Here is a 25,754-nt window from a genome sequence, read left to right on the forward strand (position 1 = left end):
CAAAGACACAACTGTTTTGTATGTGTCTCCTAAATACAGTGTAAACCAATTATTGTGTACAGACAATGCAAAATTGGGGTATTGAGAAAGTACCCTCTTCTTCTAACTTGTAGTAATTAATTTCAAAATCAACAATCTTCGTAATACAGTTGAGAATTTTCAAAAGGCCTTTGTGACGGGTTTTAACTAATTCATTTTCCCATAGAAACTGGTAATCTCCTGCCAATTAAAACAGCATTCAGCTAACTCAACTCTCAGGTGTTCCCAACAATCACACTCATAACTCCTAGGTGAGGTAACAACCCATTTCAATATGTTAGAAAATGATCTTTAAAGATAAAACTTATTATTAAGTCATAAAGCCCTGATATTTATCTTGCAATGATGATAAAGACATATAATAAGGCATGAATGTTCAATCAGAATGAACACTGCGCTCAGTATGAAGTGGTTTACAAGCATATACTCTATAATATATAAAATCCAAACAAGTAAAGACCGAAACGGTATGGTAAATCTGTAGAGGGTCTCAAATGGACACTCAGACCACACCGAAAGATATCCATGTGGTTCTTTAAAGACTGCTCTACCTCCCACTTGACACATCCCCTCTGGCTGAGCTAGCTTCATTAAGATTCAAAAGCCTTATCCCTGCTTCTCACTCTCGCTGTACTACCCACCTCCTGGATGAAAGACAACTTGTGAATTTTTAGGATCACTTTTGGTAAAATATACTACAAAAATGTGCACCATTAGATTTAATATCACAAAAAAACTTGCAAATATGGGAAGATTTATGCTTGGTGTTCTTCTGAAATCTCCCTCTAAATAAATTCCATGGCTGAGCTCTAGGCACCTCCTAAATGTCTTTCCACAACATAAGCAGGACTGGATGAAGCAACATTAACAGCTAATCCTCCAGTATGTGCTGTGTCCTCTCATCTATCATCTCCAGGGCCATCAGCACTGCTGGGGGTTGAAATCAAATTATGGTCCATAACAGACAAATGAGCAAAAATTCTTCTTAATTTAAAATGTCATTAATTCCATTAAAACTATATTGACTGTAGTAAGGGTCTGCCAGTTTTAAATAGTGCAAAACTGTGTAATTCCCTGTGACAATCATACATATACCAAAATAAAGATACAGAGATGGACTAGTTCCATATCAGGGAAGTGAAAATATCTGAAAGACTTACCTACAAAGCATTGATTAAGACAAGTCATAAATCCAGGGAATTTCAGAAAGGCTACAGAAGTGACACAGATGACATGGCATGTTTCCTTTCCTTCAAGGAGGAATTACTTACTGAAACCCTACACTGTCAAAGGTAGCAGTGAAAGTAGCAGCAATTAATGCTCTCAGCCGCATTTTCCCAGCCTATCCAAAATAATTTTATGGCCAGGCTTCATCCATCTTAATTTGTTTATAATTTTGCCAAGGTAACTGCGATTAACTTATCAAGTTTCAGGCTGAACTACTTTGGGGTCAGGGGAGATGGGAGGAAAAGAAAAGTTAATGCCAAGTCACGTGTTTCCCTCAGACACCTAAATAAATAACTTGCTGGTGATGCAGAACAACACTGCATTTAAAATAAACAGGAGTCAACTCCTATAGCTGAAACAACCAAAACATAAAGTCACTTTGTCTCTTGGAAAGTAGCAGTCAGTATGAGCAGTCATATGCAAAAAACAGCTGAATTACGCATAAAATCCCTTCCTGTACTCTTTTACTTCTAGAAATGAGGCAGAAGTAGTATTTCCAGCTTCTGAAAAGTCAAGGTGTAAGCTAGTCTGGGGGCAATTGAAGATGTCTAAATGCAAGCAAAGTTCTCATATTCAAACACTTCCAGTTCTCGGAGCAAACAACAATTGCTCATGCCCAGAGAGCAAGAGCCAATTTTGCAGGCTGCTTCAACAGGTACCAAGACTGCTTTGCTAAATAAACACTGCAGCAACAAAACTATCTAGCTAATTCCCCATGGGAAGTTTCAAAACCAGAAGGCACCAGAAATGGCTGCAGGCATATATTCCACCCTCCAGGCACCCCTGCTTCCCAGGCAGGGAGCTCAGAAACTGATTCTCAGCTCCTTCCTGCACCACCTGGAGTGAGCTGAACTGCTGAATAACCCTGCTGCAACAAACCCCAGCATCTGGCTCTCTGTGCTGCTCCTGTGCTCCCACAGTTCAGAACTGCTCTAAGATTTGGCTTTTTCTGATGCCAGCTCTGACTTCTGCTTTTTTGGAACATCAGCATGCATGCACACAGGTAGCACCCAGGCTCTGCTAGCTAAAGCAATGATGCTCTACTCGAGTGTCTTCATACAATAAATGCTCAGCTTCTGGAAAACTGGCTTGGTTGAGATTTTGTTGGTTTCCAAGTATAACTGGGAGGTAAAGGCCTTGACAGAGTTGTAAAACCCAGTGGTAAAGCTACACTACAGCTTTGACTATTCATACAGGAATGTCCTCACTTCAATGGCTCAGAGTTCTCATAGTCCATTTCTGGGTTTTTCATAGAAATAATATCTGCAAAAGTGAAATGCCTTTTCCTCCATAATGGCCTTGAAACTAATAACTATTTTAGAGCAATTCCAGTACAGTCGGAAGCTGTTATTGGCTGTTTATGTAACAGTGAATTAACCCCCACTGACACCTTTCAGGAATTGAGAACCATAGCACACAAAATGTACTTTGCGAGAGCTTGTTAATATATGGTAAGTGCAAAAGCCGTCTCAATTCACAAGACTAGCTTTCAAAGCAAACATGCTTAACCTGCAGTTTCAGTCACGGAAGAAATTACTCAATTAATTGCAGGCAACAAAAACAACAGGGTTATAACTAATGTACAGTATATGCTCTGTGGGTGTAACGCAAGCTCATTTCCCAGTAGTATTCTCTCTTACATTTCTTACCCCACTGCTGGAAAACTGTTTAAGAATGTTACATTCACTTAAGACTTTTTCCCCACACACATCACTTTTCTGGCAATGAATATTATTATTAACACAGGTAGGGGCTGCTCTCTTAAGAAACATGTTTACAACACAGTAAATTTGGAGACCAGTATTTTTCATACTCAATTCTAGACCAAACATCATCTTTTCTAAATTTAAAATCGAACATCGGAATTTATAAAGTTTTTCCCTGCTCTAATGACATCCTTACAGCGACAAAGAAGACACCATGGCAAAAGGTTCAATAAATCCTCACCTGCTTCTAGGAATTCTAGCAGGCAAAGAGTAGTGAGAAGATCAAAAGCACAAGAAGACCCCACCAGAGTTGACTGCTCCCACTCTGACACTGAGGAAGAGACAGTGTAAAATACTAACAATGATTAAAGAAAAGGGAAAGGAAACTTACCCAAGCAGACACTGATGCCTTCTCCCGTCATTCCTTCCATTCATGTAAAAGACATCTGTCAATGATTTGATCTAGGCTCACTATCAGCATAGGGCTGGTACTTGGACTCGCTGCTTAGAGATTCTCAGGGTGTGTTTATGTGCACATCTTACGATTAAAACGCTGACAACTAAATGTGATAATAAAATATGCAGATGAAGATTAAAAGAATCCCCTTCCAGCACCTGCCAGGCAGTTCTCAGCAGGCACTAGGAATGTTCATAAAGAGAGATGCCTCCCGTTTCCATCGAGGCCAATTTCTCAAACCCACCTCCCTCAAGCCCTGCAGTATTTTTCTCATCCTGGCCCCCATGCGAACGCATCTAATCCTCTTACCCCGAGAGCCACCCCCGCTCCCTCCCTCCCAGCTTTATTTTATTTAAAACGATGCCTGCAACAGCCCGGAGCTGCCCGCCGGGTCACCCCCCCGGGACACCTGGGCGACCCTGCCACATCACGTTAGGCGCCGCGGAGTGACGGGTTAAGACGTAATCTGTCCCTCTCCCCCGGCTTACGGATCCCAGGAATCCTCCCCCGCTATCTCGCCATGGCAACGGCACCACCGGCAGGGCGGCGGGGCCGCCGCTTACGCAAGAGCCGCGCAAGGCCGGGCCCCGCGGCGGCCTCGGGGCGGCCCGGCCGGGGCTGCGGCCTGCGGCTGCTGCCGGCGCGGGGGGCGGCGCGCTCGCCTGGGGGGGGCTCCCCTCCTTTTTTTTTTGTTCCTTACTCTTCCCCTCCCCTTTTCCCCCTCCTTCTTCTTTCTCTTCTTTTTTCTCTCTTCTTTCTTCTCCCTTCTTTCTTTTCCCTTTCTCCGTGATACTTTTTTCTTCCTTTTTTTCTTCGTTTCCCTCCTTGCCATTTTTTCTTTATTCCATTTTCCGTTTTACTTCCCCCATTTTAATTTTCTTTTTTTCTTGTTCTTATTTACTTTTTTACTTATCCCTTTACACCCCTATGTACTCTTTTGTTTCCCCCTTTTTTCTTCCCATTTTCCACCTTCTTAAATTTGTTTTCCCCTCTTTCTTCTTGTTTCCTCCTTCCCCCACCCTTTTTATTTTTTTCTCTTTTCCCCTCCCCCCATATTTTTTGTAGGGCTGGTGTGGGGTTTTTTCCTCTCCTGCTTTGTTTTTTCTTTTCATTTTTTTTCCCTTGCATTTCCAACAGCCAACCAAGCAAGAACCAGCTGGTACAGATTTAACCCTCTGCAATCCCATCTCCCACCATGGAAAACTGAGCACAGCCAAGCCGTTGGACAACCTAATTCCCATTCCTACTTCCCGGGGAACGGGCGCGGCAGAAAGGGCTTGCGCCTTTGAGTTCTTCAAATTAATAACCCTGGGAAGGGCAGAGAGCCGGCAGATGAAAGGCAAGGTACGGACTTTGATCGTGCAATCGGAGCCATGCGGGCAGGCTCCCGAACCATGTGGAGCACCCCTGAAGGTCAGCCTGGGCTGATCAGATTGCAGCAAGAGAGCCACGGAAAGCAGGGCAAACGGAGGTGGAAAAATCTATACACCCAAATATCTGCCAAGAGATGAAAGAAAAGTTTGCCTCTGATGCTGGGATTTATGAATAAGGTAAATGAAGCCGTAATCTAACACTTGAGAAGATGCTTAGGTCTTCCTTCAGGAAAACACTTAAGCATGTGCTTAAACCCATTACTATTCAGGGCAGCCCTTAAGCGTTTGCTGAAGGTTAAGCACAACCTTCTTACAGGGAGCCCTTAAGTACTGTGCTGATTAAGGTGGGTTTTTTCCCTTCTAAATCTGAGCCACTATGAACCACAAAATTAATTGCCCTCATTATATTTTAATATTGTCTCTGTCTTCTTTCAAATTAAACCAGAGAATGCAAACAGAAGGTAGTACTTATTTTACATTAAGAGGATAAAGTCAAACATTATATTCTGTCATGTTTTATTTTTCCTTAAGATCAGCTGGCTGCACAACACCATGCATCCCTATGAATGAATACCTTTCATGAGGAAGAAAGAGCACATGGAAAAGTGATTGCTCTGCTACTCCTAAACTCTGGAATTCTCTTGATGTGCTGTTACAAGCCAGAGAGGATCACACAGAGCACTGCATACATACGTACATATGCTTTATCCAGTGATCTCTATTGAAGCAAACCTGAAAAAGGCTGCAGATGATGTACACATTTCAGCTATTAAAGGTCATGGATAATTCAGCTATTTATCAGTTCAAGTAAGGTCAGTGTTACATCCACGGGCAGAGAGCTCTGCCTGTTGCACAAATGACACTGCCTGCTCTCAATGCCCCAAGAAACTTTTGACAAGCTAAGCATATGTAACAAGCCACAAGCCTCACATACAACTGCTGCAGTTCATTAACGTTCAACAGGAGGGTATCATATCTGAAATGGGTTCCATTTCTGTATCACAGCGCATTTCCTCTCCTCTAAGCTCTCCACTGGTGATTTCTGAGAAAGAAATTGTATCCCCTGATGGAGAAGGAAAGCTCACTAACTAGTGAATTGGTGGTTGTGGCTCTTCCAAGAACCATTCTACTTTGCTGCTATTTAGGAATATTCTACCCCACACACTAAACTATTGGTTCATTTACTTTCTTCATACATACAGAAAAAGGGACCTTGGAAAACAATATGTGCCAGTTTTAGACTTCTACTGGAGCTAAAATCAGGGTCTTGGTTGAATTCCATAACACACAGTTTTGGAGAAAAACACTGTTATGTAACTCTTCTTTTTCCCTTTCTGGGAGACAGCCTTGGTAGAAGAGTGTGTGAGAGGCAGTGAAATCTTTTGCAGGCCTTGAAACAGATGGCAAAGTAGGAGGGCAGAAGGTTACCTTAAGGTCAGGGTGTTTCCCATCCTTATTAGTTATATCCAAATGCTACAGGCAGGCAGGAACACTTCTGCTACATTCACCTCCAAGAAACTTCCTCTCACTTGAAGTAATTTGCCCTGCTAAATCCTGAACTAAAGGCAGTATCTTTTTCCTGGAAGCCTTGTTATTATAAACAAATTAGGACAAAGAAATGAAGCATAATCTCAAATGTTTGTCCCTAAATAACCAATCTACCTTTCAAGAACTAAAGGTCTCACCATGCTCCTATACTTGGCATGGAAGGTGGTCAAAAGAGATGAAGTTTGAAACCCAGACACCACAACTTTCCTGATGTGCCTCACTCAGCCCTTCAAACAGGAAAGCAAACTCAGGAAGTAGCAGGTTGCATCTTAGAACCATTTAGTCATTTAGGTTAGAAATATCTCTAAGATCATTGAGTCCAGCCGCTAACATGGTGCTGACAAGTCCACCACGAACTATGTCCCTAAGTGCCATGTATATACATCTTAAACACCTCCAGGGATGGTGACTCAACCACTTCCCTAGGCAGCCGGTTTGAATGCTGAAGAATCCTTTTGTTCTTTCATTCTAAACCCAACTGAATATTAAATTGTCATAGAAACATTTAAAGAAGGCCCCAATCATGCTGCACAAAAGTCCCAGAAGTGCATTTGGCTGTCCATGGATAGTGAAATTAACCATGAACTTTACAGAGTGACTCCTTGGATGAATGCTGTAGAATTTCTTTTTAATTATAAGAACAAAAAGGGGGAAAATTAGATGTTAGTCTTTCTCACTGTTCTCACAGCTTAAATACCTATGGGCATTAAATCAACATAAGTACGATGATGAAATTAGTAAGTAAACAACTACAGCCTTCACTGCTGCACAAAGAAGCTTGAAACCAAAGATCAATATGAGTGAGTGATCCCAACTCCAAATTCATAAGACAAATCTAGAAGAAAATGCCTCCTTATGTGAGATCATAGTGGGGCCCAAGTGGCTTCAAGAAAAAGCATACATGAACCACTCTCCCCTGTGAAGGAGATTGGATGCTCAAGTTAACCACCCGTGAGTTTTCCCACAGAAGCAGGACCTTGAACAGTGTTACTGCTGGCACCAGATTCCCTGCAATGACCTGGCAGCATGTGATTACCACATAAGCTTCTCTTTCGTCCCCCAAAAACAAGCACAAAAAATGAAGGATGCTAACAGTCAGTGTCATTAGGCACTGGAGATCATTGCACCTGTAAGTCCCTACATTTACTTCATTCTTGGAGGATTATTTTAACAGTCTACTAAATAACGTTAGCTAGCAATGAAACAAGAACAGATAACAAACTAAGGATCTCAAATTTCTACAGCTGAACTCCCAGTCTCTATCACTGGAGTAAAAGTCCAAGTGATGAAATAAACCTTGAACTTTGTTGCTTTACTCATCATTTTTTGAAACAAAAGAGCACCTTGTCCCAGACAGCGCAATTTAGCAACTTCATCTGTATACGTGTCAGAAAGAGGGAGCAGAAAGCTCCAGCCAGCTAGTATCCAAACAAGAGCATTCCCCTGATCAACATCACTGACTGGAATTGCACTTGGAAAGGATGCACACCAGTGCAGTTACTGTCACACCCTCAGGACTCAGTTCCAGGTAGGAAGCTGTGCTCCCAACTCAGTGGTCTCAAAAAGTGGCAGCAACCAATCATCTAGGTACAAAATGAGTGGGAGAATGAAAAGGAGGAACCAGTTACCACCAACAGGTTCGGCAGAACTCAGCCTGCATCATCCTGTTAGCTCTCCCAGAAGCAAGTGAGCACGAAGGATGACAGAGAAGAGCCTTGAACTGGAACTCACTGGCAGAGCAAAGGGTGGAGGGGTTGTAAGGAGCGTAGCCTTCTCAGCTTCCAAAGGCTTCCAAAGTCCCCAAAGGAGTAATGGGTACCTTGTGCATGTGTACTGGTTCTCCCTCTAATCTCAGCCACCTCAATTGTTCCTGAGCACGAAACTCCATTTCATTGAAAAAAAGGATAACAGAATCTGTGTATTCCTGATGCAAAACATTCCACTGCAACCCAAAAAAAAGAGAACTATTTAACCAAGTATTTTCCCCATTTTTTGTCTAAGGTAATTCCAAATAATGAGCAGGGGAAGGGAAATTCACTATGTTATCCAGGTTCATCCTAAATCAGATTGCAAGATATATTAGAAGAAGATAGCATTTCACTTTAAATATGATTGAATAAGAATTCCTACCTGGGCTTGTAATTATCTTAACTAGACTTTCCAATGGTTTTGTCCTATTGCACTCTGATTTAAACAGGTATAACACAATTTTGAATCATATTTAAACGAGGTACCTCAACCAATTTAAACTATATTTAGACCATAGTATTTTTACTGCTAAAGAAACCTAACAGAGGAACAACATGCGTAGAACATCTGTCGCAGTGATTGAAAGAAGTCTATGACAGGAATAGCAAACAGTTATTTTCTTTCCTAAGATGATGTCAATCTGTTGGAGCCAAGTATCAGTAAGTAGATTGTTTCTAAGAGGTACCTCACTCTGGCCTGTCTTCTCCAAAACAAAGATGATTAAAATACCCCCTTGCTGCATAACCTTGTCTGCTTGCTTATTATTATCTGCTATTTCTGTATCAGGGGAAACACTCTTTGTCAAAGCTAGTAAGCATGTTACAGCACTATGTGAAAAAAAAAAAAAACATTTGTTCAAGTCTAAAAACCTCCACCTAATGAAATTCAAATTTTAACATACATCAACTATTATTTACGTTTATATTATCAACTGTATGACTTAACACAATCCCTAAGATACAGACCTCTAAGCAAGGCTGTCTGTCACACAGCATGTTCTGTAGTGATGATCAGAACCTCACGTTCTTTATGACACAACTTTGCAGTTACTTCATGGAAGATGATGACAGAATGGCTCTCACTCCATGCTAATGCTGGTTCTCCAGGATGGATTTCAATGTGGTGGTCAAAATCAACGTTCTTTCCTACAACAAGTGTCCTTCCTGCCCAGACCATGCAGAGGTGGAGAATGAAGCTGAAGGAAGGAGGCACTGCGGGGAGTGATTTGGCTCCCTCTGAGCACAAAGGTATAGGAAATGGGGATGTTCATGGAATGACGCACAGGTTTCATTACAAGTTCTTGGTGTATCACCACCATGGATCCAACTGTGGGGACGCAGCAAACAGTACCTCTTCTGACTGTCATCAGGCTGAGGTTCCAACCCCATTGCCCAGTAGCAGCCACATACATTGCTTCCCTGAGCTAGGATCTACTGGGGCCCTTAAACCAGGCACAGAATACGTGATCAAGAGTGGCCAGTTACCCCACATCACCCACCTGACTGACACTATCAGCACACAGCTAGGGCAGGCACGTCTCTCTTGAGCTCTGATACAATAAGCCTGGAGGCTCAGCTGGAAGAAGATGGGTCTGGTAGGCTGCCAACATGAGAGCATGGATGCCTTTAATAACCAACAACAGCTCTGCATGACATGAGGCAATGCAGCCTGTGACGGGCCCAAGGCGGCCGCGTCTGCACGGCCTGGGTGTTTCCCTTGTGCTTGGTTTGGTGCTAAACTTGGTTTGGGAGAGGCAACCAGCACCATTATTAGTGTTCTCAGATCAGCCTGGGAAAGGGATTCTCATCAGGTCACAGCCCTGCCATGAACCTGCTGGATATAGCAGCACAGCCACAGCTGAGAACACCAGTGGTTTTCTATTAAAAAAAAAAAAAAAAAAGTGACATAGCTTAGGAAATGTGATAGGAATTAAGATGGAAACTTCAAAAAAGCAGCCAAGCAGTTTCTGACCAGTGAATACAGATGTAAAAGCTTTCTGAGAAACTGAAGTATCAAATAGCTAAGACAGAACCAACTATCAGCACTCAGAAGAAATTACTGAAAATTACTGTAAGAAGGGTGTAAAATGCCAAAGGCTGCTGATTATTTGAAGAAAAAGAAATCAAGCAAGGACAGGGATACTTAAATATTCAATAGAATAGTTTAATATAAAATATAGACTTGAAAGCACACTTTATCCCTCTGCGTAGTGTTTTCTTTTAGCTATAGGACTGTCTACTTCAAAAGGGATTGCTACAAAGGAATCATTGTAAACTTTCAACTTAACTTTCAGCATCCAAAGTATTTTGTGTACCAATCAAAAAAAAAAAAAAAATCACAATTCAGCCACACTGGAGAGCTCATTGTGGGTTCTTCTACAAAAAAAATCAGGTAAAGCTGGTGGCTTACTCCAAGACTTGCCTTTTTGCACCCAGCTCCACGCATGGCTCAAACCCTACTGTACTTTTATGGAAACTGATGGACACAGATCCCACCTTCCTGAGAGCAGAGATTTGATTTCACTTTGCACCCACTGCTCCTTCCTTTGAGCTCTCCAGGGGCATGTCAGCTCTTTGCTCCTCTCTTCCTTAAATTTCAACTAAGGGACTTCAGCAAAAGCTATCTATTTTAAACTGGTGGTGTAGAGACCTTTCTAGAGCAATAGAAAGGTAGGACAGAATTTTCTGTGTAGGTAGCAGACAGGCAGGGCTCCTTTTTGACTATTCATTTTAATGCTGCCATGGATTTGTTGTAGTATTAATTATGCAGGAGAGCGCCCACAGCTTTGTATAAGCATATTTTTGAATTATTTAGAACAAAATAACATGGAAACAGTAGTTACTCAGCATTTCTGCAAACTGAGCAACTCAAATTTTAGCCTTGATCACAGAACATGCTAAACAGCAACTGAGGTAGTCACCAATGTGCAAGCCTCGAAAGATGAAGCACAGGTCAATTCTACAGGTGATTGTCCCATTTGTAGTAGTGCACATGCTCAAGGACAGAAGACAAGTAGGATTATTAAGTGCACTACTTTGTGGATTCAGGTGGTTAGCTACTTAAAAACACAAAACAAAACAAAAAAGCAACCCCAACCCCCTCACCCAGACCACATTATGGGTGGAAGATACACTAAATTGAACAATATAATTAATTTTTTGCCATTCTGGTTCAAAGTAGCCCAAGGTGAAAGACCCAAAGGGATGTAATGTTCTCAGAGTCCCCTATGATTTCAACCCAGTCCTTGGCGAAGACAGTAATAGCTGGATCAGAAATTAAAAAGGAATAGAGCTGCTATTTGTCAACATGGTTTTGCAGCCACCATGGAGCATCCTTCCCTCCTGGCTCCCAAACCCACCCCAGCCTCTGGCCCTTGCACAGGCCTGTGAAACCATCTCCTTTCCCGCTGAGGATGGAAGCAGCATGGAGCAGCAGCTTTTAGAGAGTTCCCATCAGGCTAACGAGGAAATGTCGAAACGAAGCAGGGTGCAGTCATAGCTGTGTGACTCTCTGAAAGAAAGCATTTAGAAACAGATTCATAAACAAGGGGATTGTGGCTGTCAGTAGGGGCTTAAGACCCATAATCGGGATCAGGCAACACAACGCGAAGCGCAGCATTCGCCACAGCACTTACTACACTTCTGTCCTTCTTCCAGCAACTTCTGCTGACTCAGGAGCACAAGCTGCTGACATCCCTCCTGGGAGTGCCTCTCACACACTCCTTCACACACACACAATGTGAATGTGGAAAGGGGTATGAAAGAACAAGTATATGTCAAAGAACTTAAAAAAAAAAAAATTCCGTTCTCTAACCACCTCTCTTTTTTAAAAATACTCTCATTAAGTGCTACACTGAATGAAAGCAGCTGAACAAACAATCTTGGGATTACTGGAAAAAATACAGTGCTGAAATTTTGCAGGATTTTAGCCCACTACAAAAACACATAGTTTTTTTGTCCAATCTGGAAGACAAATTGTTTCAATGAGTGAGGATTTCCCCTCTTTCCAGGAAGAAAAAACTCACTGTGCATGCGTAGAACATTCTAAATAACCAAAACCATCATGGGACTTGCTCTGCATAGGTCCCCACTCCAGACATTGCAAGGCAACACTGCTCTTCCATATGAGGGATTTTTAAAAAAATCACACAAAAATCTAAAGTACCACTTCTTGAAACATACAAAAACCCTACTATTGTTACAAGAAAATGCATACACACAAACTCAGCTGAATTCATCTAACACAATAATAACTTGAACTGAATTTTTTTTCCATAAGGAAGATGAAAAGGTAACACAGAAAAGCAGCTTGGGCTGTAAAGTGACAGACTTCAGCAGGCACCAGAGCAAGAAGGCAAATGTTAGTGTTAATACTATTAAGAACACTGTCTTGCATATACAAGCAAAACATTTCTTTGGCAGTCTCCTAGCCTCAAACACTTTATAACCTTGATACCCAAACTGAACTTCAGCACATTTTATGCCAAAATCCCTTTGGCATCTGCTTTAGTAACTGTCAAAAAAAATACTCCATGTCTTGTCCTTTTTTTTCCAATGAAATGTTTATTCCAGTATTTAATCAGGTAGTTTTCCTCTAAGCCATTGTCAGCCCTTTTTCTATTTCACTATCCCAGGCCAGCCTCACAACCAGGTTTCTATCTTTCAGCCTAACTTGCACTGTCCCAGATAGGCAAGAGTTCTGTGAAAGAGAGCTAGAGGTTACAGCACACAATAAGCTAGATAAGCATCACCAATATCAGACTCTTGCAAAAAAGCAAATATTGTGCTGGAACAGACAGCAAGAAAGGTCTGTGAGGAAAGCCTGTTGCTGTACTCACCATCACTAGATGTCAACAGGAACATTTTGGTCATGTTTCACTGCTGCTCTCCATGAGATATGTGGACAAGTCAGAAGATATTCAGAGAAGAGTAGAAAGAGGACAAATTAAATATCTAATCTAAACAAAAGGAGGCTGAAGGCAGAGAAGGTAACACTCTTCAATTGTTCAGAAGGAAGATGCAAAGAGGAAATGAATGTACTTTCAAATTTAAAGAAGAAAGACTTGACCAAGACAGTGAGAAAAGCTTTCTGACAGAAAGAAGAAAAGCACATTAATAGATTTCATACATATATATGTATATATATATATGTATATATATATATGTATACATACATCATATATCATATATATATATATATATATTGTATCTTTTTATTGGGATGAGAATATATAGCTATATGTTCTGCAGAGAGATGCCAGTTGCTCTCAGAAATTACTTTGCCAACCCTGTCTTAGGGTAAGCAGGTTAGATCATTCCTTGGGCACACAGTTCAGCCCTTTGGTTCTGCATGCATGCAAACTGCCTTGCCGTTTGTCCAGCACTAAGTGCCCTCTGAGGCCTATGAGAGGAGCACTCCCTTTATTTTAAAATACAGAAACAAGAGAGACTTCAGTCTTGCTGTCCCTGGTAGTCCTGGGTGAAGGGCAAGTACAGCCTGCCCATCAAGAGCAAGTCTAAGGCAGAATGATGAAAGATGAGGTAGCCATGTGGAGTACTGCAAGTCACCTGAACTGCACAAAAACCTCAGCATCCTTCCGATCAGCTACAGAGAAAATAAAAACAGCGGTTTGCAGTTAGCTGCTAAGAGATCCAGAAATAAGAAAGGGAAAAAGTCTACTGCAACACTACCTTTCACTTCTTTATACTTTACCAGCACAACACATAACATCAGCCTTTTTGCCATGACACCCTGCCTCTATATAAAGTACATAGCTTTTTCCTCTCTTATGTGTAATTTGTCTGCACAGATTACTAGTGGTTTGAGGCTAAAACCTATTTTACTTATTTACATCTTCCTTCAGAAAAGCAGCAATCTTGCTCATTTGATTACAAGTACTAACCAGCTGTTAGCTGTCCAAACAAGTTGCATCTCCCACCTCACAGTGATTTAGCTACAGCTTCAAGTTTGGGTTCAGTCAAAGAAGTTCTTTTTCCCTACTAATATGAATCTAAACCCACTCTCTGTCAGTTTAAAGCCATTACCCTATGTCAAAGATCACATTAAAAACATTCTAGATTGAGGCACTTTGGTGAAAATCGACAGGACTGCAGTCTGGGTGAAGATCTCAGCTACCACACATACATGCTCCTCTGGCTTTTCTTTTCACCACAACACAGAAATTGGCACTATATTAAGAACTGAAGCTCTCTGAGAAAACAATCCAGGCAGAGCAGAACACCTCGGTAACAACAGTACTGATATTACTAACACATGCTTGCCTTAGCACAGCCTTGTCCACAGCCCATGCACAACTAATATTCAGCAACTTGTTTTGGAGTCACATCTCATGCAAAGCAACTCTTGAGTTTAACTCCTTTTAACAAAAATGTAACTGCTTTAACTGCTTTTAACAAAAAAATTATCAGAACCATTACTGGGCAGACACATATGTGGTATAGCCAGAACTAAGGGTGCTTATCTGAAAAGCATATTCTTCTCCCCTGCACATGCAGGTGATTGTTGGAACACTGGGTTTTGTTTCTCTCTTTATATATATATATATATATATATGTATATATATGTATGTGTATATATACATATATATATATATATATATACACATATATATATATCTCAAACACACACACAATTCTCTCTGAACTTCAAGGAAAATAAAAAGAAGTTTATTTTACACTTCTACTCACTCTCCTTTTTTGCTGAAGAAGCCAAAGCCTGATGCAAGGGCATGGCAGATCTGGCTTCACTGACAGGGTACCAACAGCTGGCCTGAGTGAGGTTCATGTGGGCCACAGATGTCACGCTGCACTCATTTGGAAAGTACACAGCAGCCACTCCTCAACTCATTTAGAAATCACAGAATGGTTGGGGTTGGAAGGGACTAGTCCAACCCCCCTGCTACAGCAAGTTCACCTACAGCAAATGAGAAAGGCCACTTCCTGGTTTGTATAAAGTTCATCAGAAAACCACTGTTTCCCACAGTAGTTAACTAAAAAAAACTTAGATGGGCATGCATGTGCAAGGCTGTTTTCTTAAATGTTTCATGGACTAAACCCTGTCAGAAGGGTGGACATTCTAGAACAGCTGCTTTACCAAAACCAGGTAACTAATATGGAAGTTACCTCCTTTTTCCTATAAACCAAATTCAGTAGTATCAGCAAGCTATTTGGAAAGTGAGGACCAAAATTAAGAAAAAAAGAAAAACAAAACAAAGCCATGGTTCACATGACAGAAAGTGCTGCCCATTCAACAACTTTCACTGATTCCACCAGAACTTACTGTATTAATACAGGCACCTGAAAGGTAATTGAAAAAAATGGGCTTTAAATTCTGTTTTTGAAGACCAGTGTGCTTGGTTACACAACATGTTATAACCAAGTTTCTTCTACTTGGAGCATTAGGCAGTTATAAAAGACTCTAATGACATCATAAACCTTGCCAGTGTTTGATAATTTCTTAAGGGATTTGATAGAGGAAGCAGAAAGCTACAGAAATCTCAGTTTTACTTCTTAGGCCCCTAACCTCAGCAGAGAAGTCATGTGAAGAAACTAATGTGAGTCACCAGATGAAAGAAGGCAAGTAAATACATTTTAAGTTACTTTTAAATTAAAATAAAATCTAATAAAATAAGTCAGCTTCAGGAAGCTCTGGCTGGAGACTGAGCATCCAAGCTTTAGTGTTTTGTAATAAAACCTCTAATTTCATGCTGTGTTCAAGCCAGCAGTTACTACCCGAATGAGCTTCCAAATTCAGTGGGTTGGGCAGCAAGGGCTCCATGCACCTGTGGCAATCTGCTGCTGAAAAATGCAGAAAGATCTGCTCTATCCCAGCCACGGTCCATTCCCCTCCTGCCCCCAAGGTGACCCCTCAGCCAGGGATGATGCACTCACTACCTGCAAGGAGGGGTTTTCCCCACACACTGCAGTCCTTCCCCAAGCCTCTCCAGCATCACATACATCCCATCACTTGCACACAAGACACATGTCTTGAAGGCTTGAAAATTCTGCATGGTCTCTTTTCTTTTAGGAACAACAGAGACACTGTTTACTAAAGAATGACTTAACAGTGCTGCTTTAGCAGGATGCTGCTGGCCCTACTTCCTTCGGATGTAAAGGATGATTCCTTCCTTAGGAGCTAGGAAGGATGAAGCTATTACTCATCTAATGACAGTAACTAGTCATTTTTGCTATATAGCATGTCCTGCCCTACCATGGAAAACATAAATATGTACTGAAGAACCAAGTTCTGCTCCCAGAGTTACAGTAATTTAACTCCAGTGGGGAAGAAGCAGGCCCAAGAAAATCTCACAAGGGGATTTTTTCCTTCACCTTTTCTCACACGTGAAATATATGCATGTATAGCAATATCCCTGGTTTGTTGTTCTGGTATTTGTTTTCCATTAAGCAGTATGAAACTGGCTTTAGCAAATATGTTTTGTGGGTTGTCATCCATAGCTTGTTAACCACTATATTCATTTAGGGACTACACATATGCTTTTTCAAATATAGACATAAGGGGAAGTGAAAATCATGCCAGAGAGCATTGGTTAGTTCCCAGGAAAGACAGCATCTAGAATTTGGCAGCCTTTAGACATGAGAAAAGTACAAACACAGTCAGACGCAAAAATTTTAAGTCATTTGTGTGGACCTTTTTTTTTTATCTTGGTGATCCCAACTTCTACAATTATTCATAGCCTAAATTAGTCTTATTTCTGAATGCAAAATACATACCATGGTTTCCTCATGTTGTAATGTACTAGAAAATGACATTTGCAAAACACCTTACCACAGTTCCGAGTCCTCCCAGAACCTTATTTTTGCTGGACATTTGACAAAAATACTGTTGTAATTTACCATATTGCTACCAAACCTCTTACAGGAGGACAGCAGGCTTGTTAAACAGAAAATAATGAGCTTTCACTGGCTCACCAATAAAGCAGAGAAGGAAAGTGATCACACCAGATCACCAGAACACACTTAGACCTGGTCACTACCGCCCAGCAGAAAGTGGCACAGCAATCCCCAAGGCCAGGATAAAATTATTTGAATTACCTTCACACATGAAGCAACAGAGGTCTTGGATCCTCCCAAGAGACACAGTCAGCAAAGCCTTCTGCTCTCCATGAAGCCTGGCTCCCTGCTTGGACAGGGATCAGCCTCCCTGCATGGCACCTGCCTTGGGTGCAAGCCCAAAAAAAAATCCTTATTCTCCAGCATGGTGTCCCTGGGTGGCAGCTACCATCAGTGAGCAAGGAATCTGTACCTTACATTCATGCACAGCAAATAATGAGCTCTACTAAACCCCTGTGCTAGCAATGAGGCTCGCTAATTGGGAAAACACACCCATTCCAAGCTGTCTGTTTGGCTTACTGTTTTCTTATAGCCAAGATGGAAGAATCTTATCTTAAGCTTGCAGCATTTTTCTTTCAAATAAAAAGATACTGTTGGTTCTGTTAAATAAGCCAAAACAAAAGGAACAAAACAAAACAAAATGAAACAAGAAAAAAAAAAAAAAGAACAACCAAAGAATACCCTCAAAAAGCCCCCAAATCCCCATCATCAGCAGAAGTATCTGTCTAAGTGCAGATAACAAGAGGAAGCTGATGTCAAACATCCCCTACAAACACTCCCTCCAGAGGGTTGTTCCCCCTGCAGTACTAAATTCCAGCCTGTCCTAGGAGCTGTCTGGCTCCCTTCCTCACCAGTGCTTCACTCCTAAAGTGTGGAGTTAGTCAGAAGCAGATCTGTGCTGAAGAACATGACGGGGCAGGGGAGACAGGCACTGGAGTGAGGCTGAAGGCAGAGCCTCCTCTCAACCACAGTGCTCTGACCTGCTGCTGCTCTCACTGTGAGGAAGACATGGCCATCACTTGGTGGTCATCCATGCACTGCCCTCTTTTCTTCTCTGGGAATGGCCCTGTGCCCACTCTGGCTTGTTTGTCAGTCCACTTGGTAAGAGACAATGTTTAAAGAGAAGTCTGGGTGCTGGAACATGACACTGATGAGGGCACAGGTTTGGTAGCCATCGCCAAAGGTCAATTTGTTCTCTACTGATGCATCTACTTCTTAACACTTGAATAGGATGGCCCCACACAAGGTTGAGCCTAAGGTATTTAAAACATTGCAACTGCAAAGGATATATGTACAAAGAGCATATTTTTATCACCATTTAAGAAGAAAAAGCTATTTATATTGACATTATAAGAAGGCCTTTTCGGGTTACAAAAAAACGCAAGCAAAACCTTCAATTATGTTCAACGTTTTAAATTCAAAATTAGGAGTTTATTCTGCAAACTGTGATTGCACTGTGAAAGGGGAATAAAACCATTCTGTGTGCTTCCTTAAGGTTTAAGAAAGTAATTAAATACTTCATGTTTATAATATTTTATTCACCTCAGCTCCTGAAAAATATTTAGACACATAGGGGGCCCATTCAAAATTTTGATCTAGTTTACTTGAAAACTATTTAAAGGAAATATTAACTGATACATACATTGCTGAATCCCTCTGCCAACACTTGCTGATTATCCCAGCAGTTTTCCCTGCTATTGCTATATGAAAGAAACAGCCAGCTAATTCATTAACCAGGAGGTGCTGATTACATACATATTGTTAGCAAAAGCAAAAACTATACTTTTTTTCCCCTTCTCTCAGTTACAGTAATTTTAGGTGCTTGCAAAACAAGCAGAGAGAAAACATTCAGCCTGAAACCCAATAAATACTTAAATAATACTTGGGCATTGCCTCCTTAGGAACCCAAATAAGACACGGAGAGCATTTGTACACTCAAACCCTAGCTAAGCACAGCTAGGAGCTATTCTCACTTAATTATTCTATTTAAAAAATAGGTAAATGTCAACAGACACAGAACACTTGGTTTTGTTCCAGAACTGGAATATTCCCTAACTTTACATTTATACATCCTTTAAATTCAATTTAATTTCAAATGCATTAAAAAAAAACCCAAAAAAACCAAACCAAAACAAAATTTTTTTTGCATGGTCCGACTACAGATGATGTGGTTATACACATAAAGAACGGATGCTGCCTTCTAATAAAATTATTCAACTGGATATTTTCCATTTTACAGCCCAGTTAAAGAAGGCCCCCAAACCATGAAAAATTACTCGGAATTTTTATCAGCACTTCCTGCCCATATATATTTATGAATACCAAAATTTGTAGTTACAATAGACTCTCCAGGTTGTTTTCAGTAATTCATCACTGTGATGGCCAGAGCCCCCAAAAATTACTAACTGTAGAACAGGCTAGTAGCCCAAGACTATTCAGAAGTATCACCCTACAAGCCCAAGTCTGTCATGGATTTAATGCATCAGGTTTTGTCCCCAAGTAAAAGTAATATGTCATGTTAATGTCATACATAATCACAATAAAGTGTTACTGCTCTAGAAAACAAAGTCCTACCTGATACAATAAAGTGCTTCTAGTGCATGATATAAGTGAATTATTATAAGGTAAAACACAGGAATTTTAAGGATGCTCTTCAGCATCAAGACCTGTTCACAAATAAGATTTAAGGATATGATAGGATCAGCATCTTGGTTGCCACATAACTGAAAACAAAACAGGAAAAAAGGAGCTTAAAAAAAATCAACAGAAACATGATCTGAAATTTTATTTCTTTAACTCTAGGTAATATTTCTCCTTAGAAAGGGAGATTATAAAGGCAACAGGCACCTGTACAGAGCCAGATTCTCAGATTTTTGTAGCTATAACACACCTTGGCCAAAATCATAGAGAAACAGGTTGAATAGAACATATAGCAACAGTGTCTGTGTAATTTGGTTGATGCTTTACATTTTTTGTTTGTGCTAACTCAGTAATCAAGGACTTAAACCACCACCTGGCTGAAACAAAACTAGCTTTTGCCTGAAGTTCCTCCAGCATCTCTAGTCACTTCGCAAGGTCACACTGAGAAGTAGTGATATCAAATGCCCGGAAAAGCAAGACTTTTTGCCAAGCAGGCAATGTCCAGTGCCTCCCTGGCACAGGGCAGACAAAACAAAGGCAAAGACAATCCGTGACTCTGGGAAACGTCTGATTTCACTTATTTAGCCCTCCAAAGAAAACACCGAGACCCATTACTTTAATTGAGGAGAATTTTATGCAGCATCTTACTTCATCAGATAATGTTCAGGATAGCAAGGCAGTATTTTCACCATTGCCAACTTCTGATATATTTCAGCAGCTCTTTTCCTTCTTTCCATGATAAGCCAAAACATTCTACTTAATAATATTATTTTGCACAATCTTGGGCGGAATACTAACTACAAAAGTCAGGTGGATTTACCTTCAGGAAGCCTAATAGCTAATGGCAGTAACTTCTCAGAGTCAATGACAAATATATTATCTGTTTTATAGTTCCTACAGCATAAGGTTGGTAACCACACAGTATTTTCAGAAAAAGCTTTCCCTTACCAGTCTGGTCAAAAATCACATTGATTGGCATTAGGTTCACAAAGGGTAAAACTGAGTAAATTTTGTACAAGAAGGATGTCTAGTGCAGTAGCTCAATACTGCTTCTAGCACTTGTCATGTGATGGTTGCTGAGGGAATGGGTCGTAATACCTCAATTCAATGAGCTGCTGAAGGCGTGCCCCAGCCCCCGACCGCAATAGGGTACCTTTATTCCCTTCTCAATATCTCGCACAACAGCTGGATATCCATGCCCAATATTATTCTGTGCAATGTCCTGAGTTATACCACAAATGGCTTACGTAACACAGCTAAACCAAACTGCTCTGAGGGCAGCGATGAATGGGGACTCTGTTGTTGCAGCCCTTGCCAACTGCGTGCATCGCTCTCGGTTCCGCTAGCGCCGAGCAGGGACAAAGGCTATATTCTCTCCTTTATGGCAGCACAGCACAGTGATGATGCTGTAAATTAAAGAAAGCACAACATGCTGACAACAGACTCATTACTACCTTCTTACTCTCAGTTCCAATACATAAATATAGCATAGAGTTCCTCACATTGTGCTGAAAATAATGGGAAAGTGGAATAAATGTGGGACAGCCTTTGCACAGCTCAAAAGCATAGATCCCACTTCCTCCATCTGGATCTAATTTTGTTGGGTGTTTTTGCACCAACCATCTATCCTCATTCTTACCTTTTCTTCTACATATTTTCAGAGCATATTAGTAATTTAAAAAACAATCTTCTCTGGAACAGGAAAATCTATACTCCTGTGAGAAACTCCACCACAGCGTGTTGTAATGTCTTATCTCTATTTTCACTTCAGGCAAACAGAAAAAAAAAGTTTGAGGAAACATCTAAGAAAATTTCTTTCTTAACTCGATGTAGACATTTCCCATAGAGGTAAGTAAATTACACAGTTCTGATTCCTCCACAACCCCTTGTTCTACCCCTGTTCCCTGTCCACTTCTCCTTTCCCCCCCATATGTATATATATCTGACCTGGGCTGTCTGGCTGCTAGGTGTGAGCTCAGCATCATCAGGATATTGAAGGTAACCTAAACGGAGACTTCAGAAAACATATATCTAATAATAAAGCTGTTTGCAGAAAACTGGGAATTCCAGAGAATATTACAAGCCTAGAAGGATTAAGTATGCATACAGAAAAACCAGACTCAATTCTGATGTCCCCAGAGAAAACACTTCTGTATCAATACTGTGCTTGCCTTAGGAACAATGAAATGCTCACCAGCATACTTACTATCTCTAAAATAAACCCAAAGCAATGCAAACCATCCCCCCAAAAAAACCCAAACAAACAAACAAAAACCCACAACAAACCATGCACAAATGTTTGGCTATTTTAGGAAGTTTTATCAGGATTTTGCCCAGTACCAATACAGTACCATTAAGAACTACAGTGATCAAAGACTAAAGAGTACCTGACCATGCCCAACACAGCCGCCAGTGCCTCTGGCTGAACAGCCCCAGTTATACCTAGCCTAGACAAGCCACTGGTTAAAAAACAAAACAACCCAAAAACACCCTGGAATTGTTCATAATATGGCATTTCATAGAGATGACTACATTACAATTTCCATAATGTTTAAAATCAGATTCAAAATTGGAGAAACAGTGAATGTAATCCTCCTGCCAGGAATAAAAAACAAAAAAATAGCCTGAAAGTTCTCAGGTTAACAGCACCCTGAAAAATTCCTCTGTACATTTGGGATATATTCTCATGAAAACAGAAATACAAATTAAAACAGTCACTAACAGGAAACATATTTTCCTTTTTCTGTGTTTCCAAAGGAAGTAGAGAATTTGGTGCAAATGTTACCCTTTTCTCAAAGGTGGATTTCTACACAAGTTAAGGCAAGCAAAAAGTCACTATGTGAAAACTTCACAACACAGAGGAAATATGCAGCACATCATAGTCTATGACAATAATTAAAATACTCTCCAAAAAAAAATCCTGAAAATAAGCTTAGGAAGAGTTCAACCATTATTAACTGCTTAGACTTTAAATACAGGCTGAAAAATACAGCTATTCATGGGGACATGTTGGGCTAAAACAGCTACTGGTGTAAGTAGTGCCCAATGATAGTTTTAAACCGGATTTATTGGAGAAGAAAACACAGTCCTGAGCTGACTCTGTGACACAGTGACTGACCTGAGTGCCAAAGGGCAGTGCTGACAGGTCTACAAGGATCTTTTGTTCACTTTCAGGGCTGAAACTGTATCAGCTGTGGCAAAAATCAAGACAAAACCCCAAAAGGGCTGCTGACCTCTTCCACATTGCTTCCAATTACATATTGTACTTTAAGCCATTCTTACAGAGGTACTGGAGAAATCAATCCAGTGACAGTCTGACCCTAATCGACTTCTTTGCCGAATAAATAAGTAAATGTGAGTAAAGCCTGAGCAGCTTGTACCTGCTGCATGCAGCCACAACAAACAGGTTCCCTATACCACTCACCTGGTTCTGCAGGGATTTAATCGGGAGAGGGTGTACTTTGACATGAAATTCCACAATCACTGAACCAGGATTTTCCCCAGGGAACATAGTGTATGTCAGGAGCAGGAAAAAGAAAAATTAAGGATTCTAATGTTGCACGAACATGCTTATTTACCTACTGGACATGAGCACTGAGAAACACCCAGACTCATAAGTCTACTAACTTCCATGCAGAACTTAAAACTTCAAATTAGCAACCACTCAAAAATATGCTATGTTTAAACATCCCAAAACCAAAGCATTTTGGGTTCCCTTATACAAGATTTTCTACTATTTTAGAAGACACATTGTCTGCCCTGTAAAGTTCCTCTACTCCCTTTGGTTTTTTCCCTTTTGAATTTCCCTTTTACTTACTGAGAATGTTTTGAGGTAGGTTTTTTGGGGGGTTTTCTTTTTAAATATTTACCGAAACACTCCATTAGAAAAGGGCAGCACTAATACAAAAATCAAGTCACACATTTCAGTACGATGTAATTACCTTGATAAGAAGTCTGGCAACTTCTGTTTACATGCCTTAACTTGCTCCTTTGTGTTCTGTAAGATAGTTTGAGGTAATTAACTGGAAGTTACAGTATCCTCTCTGGTAAACAAAAGGAGCCTTCATCCTGCACCCACAGTCATTTTGTGTCATTAATCTGTTGCATGATTCAAGCACATCTGGATTTCTGGTAAGAGCTTATGACCAGTAATAAAAACTATATATAACCTAACTCAGTTTGGACTCCTGCATTCAACTGTCAGCAGAAGCTCTCCCCTTGGTTGTAGCTGTATTGCTCAACATGCAGTGTGCAGGAATTGTTTGTGGAAACATTTGGTATTTTTAGGCCTGGCCTCTCAATGGGAATTCCACACTGAAAATAAAGGTATCGTTTATACACTCAAACCCCTTACTGAATCCTCTGTTACAAATTTACATATAGAGGGTGGAGGGTGAATTGCTCAGTTATAAGATGGAATTTACAAATGTTTTTAAGCACCTGCTGAAAATAACTACGAATTACGCTCTTGACATGAGTACATGCTTTTCATTTTCTGCAGAGAAAAAGACTCAGCCTGATACAGGACAAGAGTACATGTAAAATGCATCAATATTGAATGAAAACCCACAAATCTGCTTTTCTGATTTCTAGTTCTTGTCTTAGTTGCTTAAATATGTTCTTTTAATCTAATTTTTAAGCTAAGATACTCTATATATAATTTCTATTGAGAAAAAGGAAAAGAGCCAACAATGTCTAAAAATATTTCCATGGGCATTAATCATGAATAGAAAGGGATAATCAGGAAGAAGCAAAGATGACTCAGCTGGAATAGTGGAATAGTTACCCCCATCCTTCTCTCAGCTGCATGCTCCACCATTAGTGTCAGATAAAGAGAGTCATGGACAAAGCTTTTCTTTGAAAATGTATTTATTCACTTAACTGCAAACTACTTTTCTTTGGTGACTGTATGGAAGATTTTGACCCTGAGCTTGGAAGCATTTCTGTACTTCAGCACCACAGGAGTGCAGTTATTAGGAAGGGGATGAAGCAACCACCACTACTTGGAAGGGAATTTCTGTAGCAATGCCTCAGCTCCAGTTTCTGAAGAAAATGGGTGGGGCGATTGGATTTGCTTCTGGAAAAAGCTCATGTTTTTTTCCAATAAGCTTTTTACTTAGAAGGCTGCATTGTTATTTTAATGAATATTTAGAATAGCTAGCAAGAGCTCCAAAAGAAGCTAAGCAATGTGTGGACCCAGCAGTTTTACCAAGGGACCAAAGAAGCAACTTACCAGGAGTGAGACATCCTTTTCTCCATGTGTTGGCAGACTCCTGGATGATTTGCACACGACAAAAAAATAGATGACGCAAAAAGCAGCAGTGTGGCTTCACGCACCCACGCTGCAGCATCATTAGCCCTCTACAACTTCTAAACACTAAGTAAGCAGATCTGCAGTTCTAACATTGGGATTTACATATGAAGCAGAAGGAACAAACCAGGCTCTTTAAAATTCATTTGCCAAACACATTTTTCTCACTTGGCCACACATGAGGGATAAACCCATGTCAATTTTTACCAATGCAGCATTGCACCAAGGTCCTCAGCACTCCTGAGCACACAGTGGTGGAATATAAGTTTTCCTCCCTCTGGGCAGCCAAAAGTCTATTCCCTCTATCTTCTCATGAGGATCTCATTCCCATGATTCATGTTTTATGGTTCCTAGGTTAGTGCAGTTCCACAGGCATGAAGTCAGCTGCTTCACGGAGGTTGCATACAGATGAGAATTCCACAGCCTGTACATAACTGGGGCCAGGCTCCACTGAACCTGCTGGTGATTCAAAATCAAGAGTATGTGCCCTAGTCCACTGCACAGGCTGGCTCTACAGAGTTCACGTTCAGCAGCATACCTGCCATATTCACTGCAACAGCCCAGCGAAACAGAAGACACAAACACAGTTGCAGGGACACAGAGAAGGACTTGGCCACTACTGAAGGAAATTAATTCTCAGCAGCAAGATATCCAGATGTTAATTACTTCTCAGGATGAATGAAAGTCTAACTGTGTCTTCAGGCACTTCATTTCAGTAATTCATTCACCACAGAGAGCTTCCCTCAGATAAAACTCCTAAGAGGAAAGCACAGACTGGGCAGCTGGTGATGTTGTTCAGTCATGTCCCACTGGCAGTGTAAGGCATGAGCCCCT

The 25,754-nt window shown here is 40.8% G+C and overlaps 1 protein-coding gene across 7 annotated transcripts in view; it reads right to left on the reverse strand.

Moving 5' to 3' along the window:
- The window catches only part of HIVEP1 (HIVEP zinc finger 1), a 128,269-nt gene that overhangs the window by 83,520 nt on the left and 18,995 nt on the right, over positions 1-25,754 (reverse strand). The window contains exons 1-2 of one of the 7 annotated variants that reach the window (XM_064705271.1): positions 3,918-3,945; positions 3,364-3,532 (exon numbers count right to left, since the gene is read on the reverse strand). The exons of 5 other annotated variants lie outside the window; for them this stretch is intronic. In XM_064705271.1, coding sequence (XP_064561341.1) covers positions 3,364-3,403 — 40 coding nt within the window. In that variant the 5' untranslated portion in view covers positions 3,404-3,532; positions 3,918-3,945. Of the gene's footprint in view, positions 1-3,363; positions 3,734-3,917; positions 3,946-25,754 lie in introns of those variants that run through there. One more of the 7 variants, XM_064705270.1, reaches the window with a different exon arrangement.

Source organism: Zonotrichia leucophrys, chromosome 2, assembly GCF_028769735.1.
Source record: "Zonotrichia leucophrys gambelii isolate GWCS_2022_RI chromosome 2, RI_Zleu_2.0, whole genome shotgun sequence".
NCBI lineage: Eukaryota > Metazoa > Chordata > Aves > Passeriformes > Passerellidae > Zonotrichia > Zonotrichia leucophrys.